The sequence below is a fragment of the Manihot esculenta genome, chromosome 5, assembly GCF_001659605.2.
Source record: "Manihot esculenta cultivar AM560-2 chromosome 5, M.esculenta_v8, whole genome shotgun sequence".
NCBI lineage: Eukaryota > Viridiplantae > Streptophyta > Magnoliopsida > Malpighiales > Euphorbiaceae > Manihot > Manihot esculenta.
Window position 1 is genome coordinate 770,935 of NC_035165.2, and position 14,359 is coordinate 785,293.

Below are 14,359 nucleotides of genomic sequence, written 5' to 3' on the forward strand. Positions count from 1 at the left end.
TAAGCTAAGCTTCAGAATCCATTCGACAAGAAAAATAGAAGATCTATAAAATAAGATGACTATCGACCTAATGGCAATATCAATATAAAATTCGTCAATCCATTTATACAAACTTTGACTTATTATATTATTAAAAAAAAAAATCTCGAACGAATAAATTTCTCCTACTAAAATCGGCTTTACATGCACTATGCTCCTGTTGTTTATCTGCATTATGAGTTGGAGGATGCATTGCAACTGAACTGGTTTAGTGAAGTCGCACAGCCCATACCAATAATTAATTAAAGAGTGCACAAGCGATAGGTTATGGGGACATGTCACCGTTAATATTTCAAGATTTGTAAACTGGCAATATCACCTTGGAAATGAAAAGGCGGCATTTTTTTTTTCTTTGGCCCCCGAAAGCTTGGCGCAAGAAATGCGTCCTTGTGCCTCTTCTCACAAGTGGCCGAGTCAAAACTATATTATTTATACAAAAAACTAAAACTCAAATTAAATGAAAGAGTAATATTTCATTTTATTCCTCATAAGATATATTTTTTAAAATTATAATTAATTGAATTAACTTAATAGATAGAAGACCAAAATTTGAAGTGATTAGGCTGGACTCATCATTGGGTTTGATAATAGCCATGTGCTTCTTATCCGCCACCTAAAAGCATTTGACCTAATTTATAAACTAGTCAAATTAATTTTTTCATTAAATATTTAATTTTATTCATGAATTGAAGTAAGTTACTCGTAATGATTTTTAATAAATATAATAATAATGCTATTAGTTTTAATATACTATTTGTCCATAATTATATATTTATTTAATTTAAAAGTAAATTCTTGTAATACTATTGAAATATTTTCTTAATAATATTATAATAGAAATAAATTTAATGCTTTTTTAATATTATTTTAAATTAATTTTTATCAAATATGAGCAATTTATTTATTACTTATGAATATTTAAATACAATACATAATTTTAAATACTTATAAAATTAAATTAGATTATAAATACTTAGTATCACTATAGTCGACCTTCATAGTAAGATAATAATAATAGTCATTATTATTTGATTTATATATTAATATAAAAAGCTAATAAAATAATAACTTGCATTTTAATTTTGTATTCTAAAAAACACAGGGGGCGTGGCTATTGCCATAATCTTTTTGAACAACACTTTAATTAGATAGTTCTGAGAGATTTTACAAATCGAAAAGCTCTTGCGCTCCTTTCTTTTCTCTTGATTCGGATTCAGGAGGTCCACCCAACCAGTACCAATCTACCGCATTTGGATGAGTACGGAGATGAAAAGAAAAGGAAGCTTGTTTGATGTGGTGGAAGATACATCGATCTCGGCGAAGATATCCAAATCAAACCGCGTTGGTGTGCCTGGTGGAATGGCAATGAGCGGAAGCAACAACAATTTGATTAATCGTTGGTCTGGGAAGCCATATTCACTGAGGTGCTATGAAATATTGGAAAGAATACCTGCATATTGTTAGATAGGGTATTAAGAAATACTGGGAAGCCTACTCAGGTTAGTTAATTCCTTTTCCACTTGTTTGTAGATAGGGTACCTGCATATTGTGAGAAGAAGTTGCTTGACTGTTTCATTTGGATATTAAGATAGTGTCATGTATCATCTGCATTCTCTGTTTTGGGTGTTTGAGCCTATGCATTTGTTTATGTTGGAAGTTTGAGCAAATAATAGATAATTAAATACTAAAATTAGATATTTAGAATTGAAGATAGATATTTATTTATTACATAATCAAAATGAGACTTATTACACAAAGTACAAAGAGATTAACAACTTTCACAAGTAAGAAGTTGTATTATAATCAGCTATCTAATCTTTTCATCATTACATCTGCAGCAAAAAAATTAACTTTAAACAAAGTATTAACTAAGATTTCAACAACCTAAGTATCTAGTAAAAGTCTCATCAGTCGGCACTCTTCCTTGGAATTTTTCCTTGATATTCCAAACTTCTTCCTTAGTTCTGCAAACTTGTTCTTGGACAATACCTTTATAAGTATATCAGCAAGTTGTTCATTAGATTTACAATGCAACAGCTTGATCTCTGAATTATTCTCTACTTCTCGTAGGAAATAAAATTTCAGCCTAGTTCTTCCATGTTGAACAAGAATTTGCAATGGCTATGACTAATTTATTATCACACCATATAACAGTAGGCTCGCATTGCTCAATTCCCAAATCTTTTAGTAGCTTCCTAAGCTAAATTGATTGATTTGTAGCACAGTAACCATCTCTTGCTTCCTTGAATTCCATGAGAAAGGACCTGAACCAAGGAAAAAAAACATAGCTTGAAGTGCTCTTTGAATCACCAACATTTCCAACCCAATCGCTATCCACATAGCCTTCAAGCTTGACAACTTTTCCTCTTTGAAATCACAAGCCAAATTCAGCAGTACCCTTCAAGTATCTCAGCACAAAATGCAATTGACTCGAAGAATGCATAAATCTAGATAACAAGCTTACTGAATACATTAAATCAGGTCTGGAAGCAGTCAAATATATCAGACTACCAACCAAACTTCTGTATAGTGAAGCATCTGCTGGTTCAGCTCCATCATCCTTGCTGAGTTTCTCATTCACAACAAGAGAAACAACCACAGACTTGTAATAATCCAAATTAAACTTTTTCAGCATTTTAAGAGCATTTTTCCTTTGAGACACAAAAATACTATCAGCACCTTGCTCAATTTTCAGCCCAAAAAAATAGCTCATAATTCCCAAATCTAACATCTCAAATTTAGATTGCATTCTCAGCTTAAAATCATCCAATAACCGAGAATTTCCACCAGTCACTAACATATCATCAACATAAAGTGACACAATCAGCTGAAATTCATTTCCAACACTGTTCACATACAAGGTTGGCTCATTCTCCTGAATCCATTTTGGATCAGATGTGAGTCAATCCTTGCATACCAAGCTCATGGAGCTTATTTCAGGCCATAAAGAGCCTTCTTAAGCTTGTACACTTTATCTTCTTGACCCTCTACTTTAAATCCTTCAAGTTGTTGCATATAAATCTCCTCATTCAGCAAACTATTCAAGAATGCAAATTTGACATTCAAGTGAAACACTTGCCATCCATTTTGGGCTGCTAAAGAGAACAACAATATGATAGTATCATGCCTAGCAACTGGAGCAAAAGTATCTCCATAATCAACTCTTGATTGCTGAGCATAACCCTTTACAATAAGTCTAGCTTTGTACTTGAAGATAGAGCCATTGAGATTTACTTTAACTCTATAAACCCACTTCACAGCAATTGCATTTTTGCCCTATGGTTTGAAAGTCAATTCCCAGGTTCTATTATTCTCAATTGCTGCAATTTCTTCTTTCATGCATGCTATCATTCTTTAGCTTGAGAAGCTTCTTCATAGCAGCTTAGTTTTGCCACAACCATATTACATCTTTCATAAATCTCAAAAAGAGACTTGAATTTAGAAGCATGTGCTTCATTATCGAAATTAGACTCCTTTTTAGATTTTGAATCAGAATTAGACACTTTTCCTGATTCTAAATCTCCATTGCTAGAGCTTCTAGAAATACCTTTTAGATGCGAAGAGTTTGCGGCTCTAACAATTTGCTCTTTCTTAAAATCCCAGTAGGCTCCATCAAACTTTACATCTCTCCTAACAACCACTTTCTTAATTTTCACATTGTAGATCTTATAGCCTTTCAATGAAGTTGCATAGCCCAGAAAAATACCCAGATTAGCTTTATCATCCAGCTTCACCCTCTTGACATTAGAAACAAGCATGTAGCAAATTGATCCAAAGAATTTCAGGTGGCTTGTAGAAGGCTTTGACCTAAACCATGCTTCAGCTTGAGTTTTTCCTTCCACTGCTCTAGTAGGAAGTTTATTCAACAAATACACAATTGTATAAAATAGCTTTTGCCCAAAACATCTTTGGTAGCTCTTTCTCTTTCAACATACATCTGGCCATCTCAATAACCGTTTTGTTCTTCCTCTCAGAAACTCCATTCTGTTGAGGTGAATAAGGAACTGAAAGTTGACGTTGAATACCAACATCTTCACAGAATTTGTCAAATTCCTTTGAGGTATACTCTTTACCATTATCAGACCTTAAAGTTTTAAGGACACAACCACTCTGCTTTTCAACTAAAACTTTGAATTTCTTAAACACATTGAAAACTTGACTCTTGCTGCTCAAAAAATATACCCAAGTCATTCTAGTCAAGTCATCTGTAAACAAGATAAAATACTTGCTTTGACTCAAGAATGGCACACTCATAGGCCCACACACATCAATTTGTACCATCTCCAATTTTTCAGTAGCCCTCCTAACTTGATCCTTAGGAAATGAGTGTTTGTGCAATTTAGCAAATTGACAACTAGAACACATCCCATCATAAAAAGAAATAGCAGGCATGTCTATAATCATATTATGAGATTGCATAAACTTTAAAGAATTCAAGTTATAGTACCCATATCTTTTATACCACAACCAAGACTCATCTACAACAACTTTACATGTAGATTCAATAGCATCACAAGGCATTAGAGAAAAGTTATTACCAATCATTCTAACCTCCACAACTTCAGAATTATTTGAGTCATAAATATGGCATGAAGGGTCTTTGAAAGATAAGAAATATCCTTTTTTCATCATTTGAGCAAACACTCAATAAATTTTAATCTAGATTAGGAATGTAGAGAGCATTAGAAATATACTTGGTACCTTTCTTTGTTTGTATAGCAATGGTACCCTTACCAACATCCTGAACTATCTCTTTATTTTCCATCTTCACAGTAGCTTTTATTGATTTGTCTATGGAGACAAACAAGCTTTCGTCTCAAGCCATGTGACTTGTACAACCACTATCAACGAATCAAGTGAGGTTATCAGCAACTCTAAATGACTGATAAGCCATGAATAGATGATCTTCCTGGTGCTTAGGTTGATCATTGATGAAATTAGCTTGCTGATTCTGCTGCTGGTTTTGAGCTTTGCCTTGTGTGATTTTGCAATCTTTGGAAATATGACCATATTTATTGCAGTAATGGCATTGCACAGGTTTTACACCATTTTTCTACCAGCAATCCTTCTCTAAGTGATTTATTTTTCTACAGGTGGACAAGGTGAAAATTTCCCCTTTTTTGCAGCACCACTACTACGTTCAGGTTGCTTGCCCTGTTTTCCTTTCTTGGATTCCAAAATCTGTTTTGCAACAAATGCCTCCTCAAAAGCATCTTATTATCTAAAAAATCTACTTTGCTCAGTAGCGTGCAAAGAATTTATGAGCTCAGGTAGGGTGATCTTGCTCAGATCTTTAGAGTCCTCCAAAGATAAGATTTTAGACTCAAATATCTCAGGCAGACTCACAAGAACCTGCTCCACAACTCTTTTATCTGATAAATTTTCACCCAACAACCTGATTTTGTTGACCACAACCATCAATCTATCTATGTACTCCTTCAAAGTTTCAGATTCTTCATTTTTAGAACCTCAAACTCCCTTCTCAAGTTGAGAACAATTATCTGCCTCGAGCTTTCGCTTCCTTGGAACCCTTCCTTAGTCTGTCCCAAGCTTCTTTTGCAGATTCACAAGCCATGATTCTAGTGAAAATCACATCAGAGACAGAGGCATGAAAACATGACAAAGCCTTGAATCCCTTAGCACACCCTTCACTATGAGCTTTAATCTGAGCAACAGTAGGATTAACTCTCAAGGGAGCTGGTTCTCTACCAGTTTCAGTCACCTCCCACAAATCAAAAGCTTTGAGATAAGCCTTCATCTTCATAGCCCAGATCACATAGCTTTCTCCAGAAAATACAAGTGGTGAAGGAGCATAATACCCACAAGAAGCCATCACTATGCACTCTAGTGTTTAAAGGTTTTTTAGTGAATGAGATTCTCACTTGTTTTCTCTATTTTACAGGCCCTTAAAGAATATAAGGAGCTCTGATACTACTGTTGGGAGTTGGAGCAGATAATAAATAACTAAATGCTGAAATTAGATATTTAGAACTGAAAACAGATATTTAAAACCAGTGACAAATTGAGACAAAAAATAAAGCAGCTCAGAACTTCTCTAACTCTCTCATTTTCTTACTGAGAGACAATGATTCATTGATTACATAGCCAAAGTGAGGCTATTAAACAAATTACAAGAGAGATTAGCAACTCTCACAAGTAAAGTAAGAAAGCATGGCTAAGGTATGATGAGTTGTACTATAATCAGCTACCTAGCCTTTTCATCATTACATCTATAGCAAAAAGTTAACTTTAAACAAAATATTAACTAAGACTTCAGCAACCTAAGTATCTAGGAAAAGTTTCATCAGCCAACGGTTTAACGGCCTACAGATAGAGGATGAAGCAAAGCAAAGTATGAACTCATACATTAAAAGGCTAACAACATACACTCGATTAATTTGTTGAGCTTTTGAGCAATTATTTTTATTCATGAAACACTTAGAATTTTATTAAATTATGATATGATAAGATACAAATTGATATGCTCTTCGTGGCTTATAAAATCACGAGCATGAGATTATGTGAATAACAAAGAGGATATACCTGGCTAATCATGAGAAGATGCTTGGTGCCACGCGGCCACCCCGGGCCATTGTAGAATTTTATAGGTTCGGTTTCGAAGGAGATTCGATCCAACTACCTGCCTTCTGGTTTTGAACATGCCGCTGTTTCATCATCTTCCTCAACCCAGCAATACTATTCCACTCCCCTCTTTCACTATGAATCTTTGACAAGATTGAATAAGCTACAGCATGATTTTCTTTCAGCTTTTGAATTCCCCTTGCAGCAAACTCGCCAAGTTCCATACTAGAATGTATGCCACAGGCACCAAGCAATGCACCCCACACAATCACATCGGGCTCAAAGGGCATTCCTTTGATCAGTTTCTCTGCTTTGTCCAGCTGACCTGCTCTCCCATACAAGTCCACCATACAAGTATAATGCTCTACCCCCGCTTTTATTCCATACTCAGTCCCCATTGATCCAAAGTGCTTTTCACCTTCTTCCACCAGTCCTCCGTGTCCACATGCTGACAATATGTTAAGGAATGTAATGTGATCTGGCCTAACACCACTCTTTATCATCCTCTCAAATTCCTCCAACGCTCTTGTTGCAAGTCCATGCCTAGCATAGCCTCCTATTATTGCATTCCACGACATCAAATTCTTCATTTCCATAGAGTCAAAAATGCAAAATGCGGCAACAATATCACCACACTTCCCGTACATATCAACAAGTGAAGTCAACAAGACAACATCGTTAGGTACACCAGCTTTCAGAATAATTGAGTGAACTTGTTGCCCCATAACTAGAGAAGAACACCCTGCACAAGCATCCAAAACACTAGAGAACGTGAAATGATTTGGTCTAGTATCAGATTGCATCATCAAGCAGAACAGCTTTAAGGAATCTACAAATCTTTCAATTTGAACATACCCAGTAATCATCACTGTCCAAGAAACTACATTCCTATTACCCATCTTGTTGAAAAAAGACCTAGCCTTGTTAATTCTCCCATTGCCAATGTACCCATTAATCAAACTAGTCCAAGAAACGGTATTTTTCTCAGGCATCGCATCAAAAACTCTTTGAGCCTGACTTATGCGTCCCAATTCCATATAGCCCGAAACCAGAGCATTCCAAGAAGTTACGTCTTTCTGCAAAATTTCATCAAATACCCTACTTAAAGCCATTTGATCCCCAACAGCTGCATATGCTCTTATCAAAGCAGAGCCCACAAACAAACTCAAATTAAGTCCTAAGGAAACTACTCGTGCATGAATTTGTGGCACTAGAATATTGAAAGTTTTATCCACAACTGCTCTGAGAACTATCGAGATTGTGTACTCATTAGGTACAATGCCAACTCTTTGCATTTCTTTGAAATACTTACAGACTCGTGCAGGGTTTTTGGTTTTGTTAAAGGCCGATAGCATGGTGTTCCAAGAAACAACGTCTTTTAGAGGCATTTTATCGAACAGTTCTTCTGCGTATTGGATTTGATGGGCTTGCACGCAGGTTGAGAGGATTTTGTTCAACGGCATCACGTTTTGGAAACATGGGTTTTGACCAGAGGATTTGCTTTCACTAGCTAAATTATTGTTGTGGGAGAGGTGACCGTCGGTGAGATTGGCGGTTGAGAGAGTACAGATATGGCGGGAAAATTTTAGAGGAAGCATTTTCTCTAGCATTCGGATGTTTATTTCTGCGGTTTAAATAGTTTTCGGCATTACAAGTTGGTATTTTCTCTACGTGGGAAGTCGTCTTTTTTTTTTTTTGTCCACCCTTGAAAAAAACACGAGTTCGCTTTAACTAAAACTTAAACGCGAGATCTCAAAATTCTTAAACGACTTCCAGTTAAGCTCACTTGAAGGGAGTTTTACTTTGACTACATATGTTATATTTTTTACAAAGTACTGTAGCATTATAGAAAGTTTTTATTTAAATTCAATTTATTAGCTTCTAAGAATGCAACATATATGATGAGAATTACATGTGAATCCTTATCGTTATACTTTAGGTATATAATAGACTAGATAATTTTTTTTCCCATAATATTATGAAGTGAAAATGTTCAAATTCATGAATTAAAAAACTTCAAATCACCAAATTGACCAAACTAGTCCTTCCCCTTGTCCATAATCAGACATAAGAGGATAAAGGCTTATAAAGATCAAGCATGAACATGACCAGTAAAATGAAGATTGCAGCAACAAGAGAGATACAAGGATCCTGCTGTAAATTCTTCAAATACTATCAACCGGGAAGAAAAATTTTTTTTTTTCCTTTTACGCTTATAATTGGAAGATCTTATGGGCTTAGTGTCGCTCTCTTCTACTGCCAACAGCTGCATTTTTTTTAGATAGCGAAACATTCGCTCACTAATCAAACAGGAACAGTAACAAAAAGGAAAATGATTATGCTCTTCTTACAGCCAATTTTCTGTAAAGTTCATCAATTTCCACCTGCATAACACCACATTTCTTTGTGAGCTCCGTGCTGACAATTGCTAAATACAAACTAAAGTAAGATAACAACCCAGTGGCTCTGCTTACCTTATAATGGTGGAACAATTTATTTCTTTTCTTCTTCAATGTTGCAGTCACTAAATCTCTTTCCATGTCAAAGGGGCGAGAATCCAAAATCACTCCTTTAATATATTCAAAACCTCTCAGCTGGTTTTTACCCACAAGATTAAAACAGAAAATGCTTAAAGGGTTAGCAAAATAGCAACTAAAATAGCAAGTATGCAGTTTAATAATGCCAGTTCAACTCTGAAGGTCCTACCTTGTTTCTCTCAGCTGTAGATTTTAGTTCTGCTAGAACATATTCCTGCAGCTGAACAAGGGAACAGAGTTCAGGAAGTGAACCTTTGTGACCTTTCAAATCTGCCCACTGCTCAGTGTTCTCTTCATGGATTACAACTACTGCAATTAGCATCGACTTGAAGCTGTCTCCGTACACCCATATCTAAAGAACACAAAGATCAACAGAACTTCAATAACAGGATTGCAGAATGCAATCACTAAGAAGTGGAAACTGGTAAGAAGTTTACATCTTCGACAACTGGAGTGATCCCATAAACATTTTCCAAGTACTCAACTGCAACGTATTCTCCTTGGGATAGCTTTATAAGATTTTTCCTCCTATCAATAATCTTCAAAACACCATTCGGAAGAATCTCTCCTATGTCCCCTGAAGATCCAAAACAGCGAAAAGTTTAGAACAGGAACTGCAAAATTGATCCATTTGACTGTGATTGGTACTTAACCTGTATGAAACCATCCATCTTTCATGGATTCTCTTGTCAATTCAGGATTTTTGTAGTACCCAGCAAACAGAGTCTTCCCTCTCACACAAATCTCGCCACGAGGAGGACTGCCGAGTGGATTGTAGCCCATCTCTGGAACCTCCTCCAGGCGCAACTCACTGTATGTAACTGGAGACCCAACAGTACCCATCATACACATTTCATCCGGAAATCCAATAGTGACCGGTCCACAGGTCTCCGTCAGCCCTGAATAAACAACAATGTTAATGAGTCAATAACCTTACATAGTCTGCAAATGTTTCTGCATACTATCATGGATACAGTTCCTTACCATAGCCTTGAAGCACGAAAGCACAAGTAGTAACCCTTAAGAATTCTTCCACTTCAACACTTAAGGGTGCACCTCCGGATATAATCAATCGAAGACGACCCCCTAACTTAGCTTTCACCTAATACAAATATTAGAATAAATTTAAATGTGAAGCCAGAAAATGGCTATAGTTACAAGAGATGATGACAAGAATTCAAGCATGAAATGTGATGAGCTACAACCTTCCTGAAGGCTAGAAAATCTGCCAACATTGAAGCATACTTCTGTTTATAACCTTGATTCATCCAAGCAAGTTTGCTGTAAGAAAAACAACACAGGGGTACGTTACTCTCAATTATGCACAATATAGAGCAAAAACTATGACATTATTTAAGAAAAATGACAGGATCAATAGAAGACCCACTTACTGTTTATACAGAGCTTGAAAGACTTTTCGCCTGACGGGATTCAGTTCTTGTATTGCCTTTTTTATACCTGATACATAGATGAGTACAGTCTTAATAAGAGATCATTCAAATCAATTTGTGTACATAATGACAGGTGGCCATGCCTTCATGTATTTTCTCGAAGACCCGAGGTACGCCAGCTAAAAGTGTTGGCTTCAACTCCATCAAATCATCCCTCAGTGCATTCAAATCCTACAAGTTTACAGACATAATTTGAGCTATAGTTATTATGGAAATTGGAAGTGAACCTCAGAGCTCTACTGTCGCTAAAAATGCTTAGTAGTTTTTCCTGGTACAACAGAAAATATGGTTTTTTTTTCTCCTTCCTTTACCATGAACTGGTTCAATGTTCAAACAACATACCCCATGATAGTATCCAACAGAAGCTCCTTTCCTGAAGAAGTATTCCTCGATCACACGGTCAAGTATATGAGCAAGGGGCAGGAAAGATAGATACACATCTTCGGTTGTCATCTATATCAAGCCACAAATGTTATTCAATAAAACAAAGAGACAGAACGGATGAAGTTTGACTATGAAAAGGAGAACTTGAAGATGGAAATTGCAAATATCCTGAAATTTTCTTGCAAGGAGCACTTGTGCATGATTTAATTGTTATGAAGATGACGACAAAACAATTATGATTGATTAATATTGTCATAACCAAAAAAAAAAAGTACTTGTTTTTGGCTCATAAGAAAAGCTTCTGAATGACTAATAGTATGGACCATGCAAGAGTCAAAATCCAAATCACATGATTTGCTTCTATGCTGTCAAGGAATAAGAGCTCCCAATAAGTTTTTCCCCTACCTTATCTTCAAATTGTTCCATAAATAGATCCACGCCTCTTACAAACAGGGTTACTGTTTCATGTGTCAGCACAACACCTTTGGGATCTCCACTTGTGCCACTTGTATACATTATTGTGCAAATGTTGTAAGGCTGAGGCGGCAATATTTCTGACGGATTCTCTTTCCCCTGGTGGATAACAATCTTTCAGATTAACAGAAGATTGGAAATACAGAAAGTACTCATCCTCATCGCCGCAGCAAAAAGAAAAAAAAAACTGTATGCATTGTATCATCTGAGATCTACTGTCAATAAGTTAACAGTAAAGGTTGTTTTCTTTTCTGTCATGTATAGGAACTTACCAAGTTTTGAAACTCTTCCCAAGAGTATGGTTTTATCTGCATTTGGACAGCCTTGTCTTTTTGTTCCTCTGTAAATGTAGTGAAGCAAACAATCGCTGCAACCACAATGAAACTTAATTAGTAGGACTTCTAGCCACAACAAAGTACTATTTGACTATCTATTCTGACCTTTAAGCTTTGAAGCAGTTCTGCAATCTGGATTCAAGAGCTGCTCAAAACATTTTGATTTAGAAATATTAGCTGCTTTCATATGCAAGATTGTATGGAAAAAGAACATACAATTAATTAATTTTTGAGGGTAGGTAAATTTTCTTGAACTTACTTCTTTCACTTTTTTATCTTGAATAAAAATGAAATCAATCTCTGCATGTTCTATAATAAAGTTAACAGCACCAGGCCCTGTATCAGTTCATCCAAGACACGTCATTCTCAGTACACCTCCCAGGAAAAATTCCATTGCGGACATCATGTGCAGAATTGGTAATATTCTAAAAAGAATGCTTACCAAGTGTATCATAAAGAGGCACGCAAACCAAGCTATGGGCGCTACAAGCCTAGACAAAAAGCCATAAACAAAAAGACAAAAGCTTGTTCGTCAATAGTTCATTTAAAAGCATTTAAAAGAATAAGATAACTAGCCCAAAAGAGAAACAAAAATTCCAAATGAACCTCCATGGCCACAATCCACTGAGGACAGTTTGATCCATAAATTCCAACTCGGCAGCCCTACCATGGAAATATAAGCAAAAGCAATAAATAAGAATGGAATCAGTCAATAGGTTCGGTTGACAATTCTTCATGTCCAAAGTCAAATCATACACAAAAACAGACCCCGGCGAGTCGTGAGTACACATTAACACTTACAGGTTCAGCACCAGATGCTCGCAAAGCTGAACCAATTTGCAAGACTTCTTCATACACTTCCTTGTAAGTTTTCCACACATAAGGCCCCGCCTTTGAAACAATATTCAAAAAGTTAGCTATTGGAAACTGCTAAAGCTGCAAAATCCAGGCTTTGCTTAGTTTCAGCTAAATATTTACCTTCCCATCTACAAATTTGCGCCAACCAAGCATTTTGTTTCCAGGATACTTGTTTACAGATAAGCTGAACATCAAGGAGTGTTTTTTAACATCGATGTCACAATGAATTTTAAGAAAAAGAATGAAAACTCGGTTACCTGAAAAGATCCCATGCTGAGTTCATATCAGAATCTGGTGGAGGAAAATCATTTTTGGATAGTAAACTGCGATAAACAGGACCAACCGAAGGAATCCCATCTTTTCCTTCCTTTCCATCCTCGACCTGAGCTGCGAAAATCTTCATTTTCTAACGTTGGGAAACTCAACTAGGTAGCTCATGGTGAGGGCTCAGCTGTACCCATATAAATAACGTTTACTGGTGACAGATAGGACCATAAAAGCTGATGAAGCATTCTATGTTAACGACTAATTATGGCAAGCCTATCAAAAGTCGTAAATTGATTTTTATTTTTCATAATAATAATTAAGTTTATTAGAACCACAACGTAGCATAAAAAGATAATTGACTGTAAAGTCATTTATTATTCAACAAATAATCGACCAACGACTGAATTAAACTCGTCACAGAAATTACTCGCTATAGTTATTTACTTATTAACATTATTTATTTTATTAGTTGCAGTATCTTTCACTAGGATATTATCCAACTGAAAACTCATGAGCCATTGAACCAGCGTCTTCAATGAAGCCTATTAATGGGTACCAACTAAACCACAAAATCAGCAGCTTAAAGCAACAAATCAAACCAATTTTTTCCCATTAGAAGAACTCATTACTGCACTTGTAATATAGAGAGAGACAGTAGGAGGTGGTAGGTGGGAGAAGTTCCAGCGGGGAGCAGTGAAGTCATGCAATGGTGGTGGAACTTAGCCAACTAATTGTATATGCTGGTCCTGAATTCATGAGGAACAGAAAGATGTGACGTTGGTGTTAAATGTGTTCCTTCAGTAGCTGGATATATATAATATCTATTCTTAGAATTCCGAGCGAGCGTCTCCTTCTCCTGGACAGCTCGTCTAACAAATCTTTTTACAGATGTTGTAGTAAAAATATGCCTTAGAGATATAATGAATTGGTATTGCTATGCTATGAAGGAAGAAATTAATCGTTGATTAAAAATCTCTGGCGAAGGTGTGGAGAGAAGTTTTATGATGAAGTGCAGACACCGTAGCGACGGCTCCTGTATAAAAGTTTATTCAATGTATGCTTTTAGTTAATGCTTAACCAATAAGCTTAATTGAAATAATTTTGCTACTACATTAAAATCATCCTCTTGTACTTAATTGAGAAAAAATGATAAGTAAGCATTCTTATTTAATCATATAAAATTTTAGAAAAAATTATCCAATAACCAACTTCATTAATTTGGAGCATCTAATTAACTGTCATTATAAATTAATTTTAAGATTTAATTTAATTGGTTAGTAAATTTACATAAAAATAGATTTTTACATAAAAATAGATTTAATTCTGATTTTAAGTTTTACGTAAATTAATGGTGATGTGAGTTTGGTGAACAGTTATAAATTATTTTTATGATGTGTTATAATAGTATTGGCATAATTTCTGATTTAGACAA

At 35.6% G+C, this 14,359-nt stretch overlaps 2 protein-coding genes across 2 annotated transcripts; both read right to left on the reverse strand.

Annotated features, from left to right (window-relative positions):
- Nucleotides 1-1,095: 1,095 nt before the first annotated feature.
- LOC110615713 (pentatricopeptide repeat-containing protein At4g16835, mitochondrial) lies at nucleotides 1,096-8,510 on the reverse strand. Its single transcript, XM_021757752.2, has 2 exons — nucleotides 6,583-8,510; nucleotides 1,096-1,489 (listed from the first exon to the last, which is right to left on the reverse strand). The coding sequence occupies exon 1, from the start codon at nucleotides 8,229-8,231 to the stop codon at nucleotides 6,642-6,644; it is 1,590 nt and encodes a 529-aa protein (XP_021613444.1). The 5' UTR covers nucleotides 8,232-8,510; the 3' UTR covers nucleotides 1,096-1,489; nucleotides 6,583-6,641.
- Nucleotides 8,511-8,902: 392 nt separating this feature from the next.
- On the reverse strand, nucleotides 8,903-13,160 carry LOC110615712 (long chain acyl-CoA synthetase 1). The gene is made up of 19 exons (XM_021757751.2): nucleotides 12,918-13,160; nucleotides 12,781-12,844; nucleotides 12,604-12,693; nucleotides 12,409-12,465; nucleotides 12,245-12,293; nucleotides 12,062-12,138; nucleotides 11,908-11,947; nucleotides 11,740-11,834; nucleotides 11,399-11,566; nucleotides 10,952-11,062; nucleotides 10,693-10,780; nucleotides 10,550-10,616; nucleotides 10,364-10,439; nucleotides 10,143-10,260; nucleotides 9,812-10,057; nucleotides 9,596-9,735; nucleotides 9,328-9,510; nucleotides 9,096-9,215; nucleotides 8,903-9,005 (listed from the first exon to the last, which is right to left on the reverse strand). The coding sequence occupies exons 1-19, from the start codon at nucleotides 13,061-13,063 to the stop codon at nucleotides 8,958-8,960; spliced, it is 1,983 nt and encodes a 660-aa protein (XP_021613443.1). The 5' UTR covers nucleotides 13,064-13,160; the 3' UTR covers nucleotides 8,903-8,957.
- Nucleotides 13,161-14,359: the final 1,199 nt, after the last annotated feature.

What these genes read in the sequence shown, in the direction of transcription:
- LOC110615713 (XM_021757752.2), bottom strand. Translation starts at nt 8,231, where the DNA reads ATGCTAGAGAAAATGCTTCCTCTAAAATTTTCCCGCCATATCTGTACT.
- LOC110615712 (XM_021757751.2), bottom strand. Translation starts at nt 13,063, where the DNA reads ATGAAGATTTTCGCAGCTCAGGTCGAGGATGGAAAGGAAGGAAAAGAT. An exon ending in GAGCATCTGGTGCTGAACCT is followed by an intron (nt 12,466 to 12,603) that starts GTAAGTGTTAAT and finishes TTTCCATGGTAG; the next exon opens with GGCTGCCGAGTTGGAATTTA. An exon ending in GCCTCTTTATGATACACTTG is followed by an intron (nt 12,139 to 12,244) that starts GTAAGCATTCTT and finishes GAACTGATACAG; the next exon opens with GGCCTGGTGCTGTTAACTTT.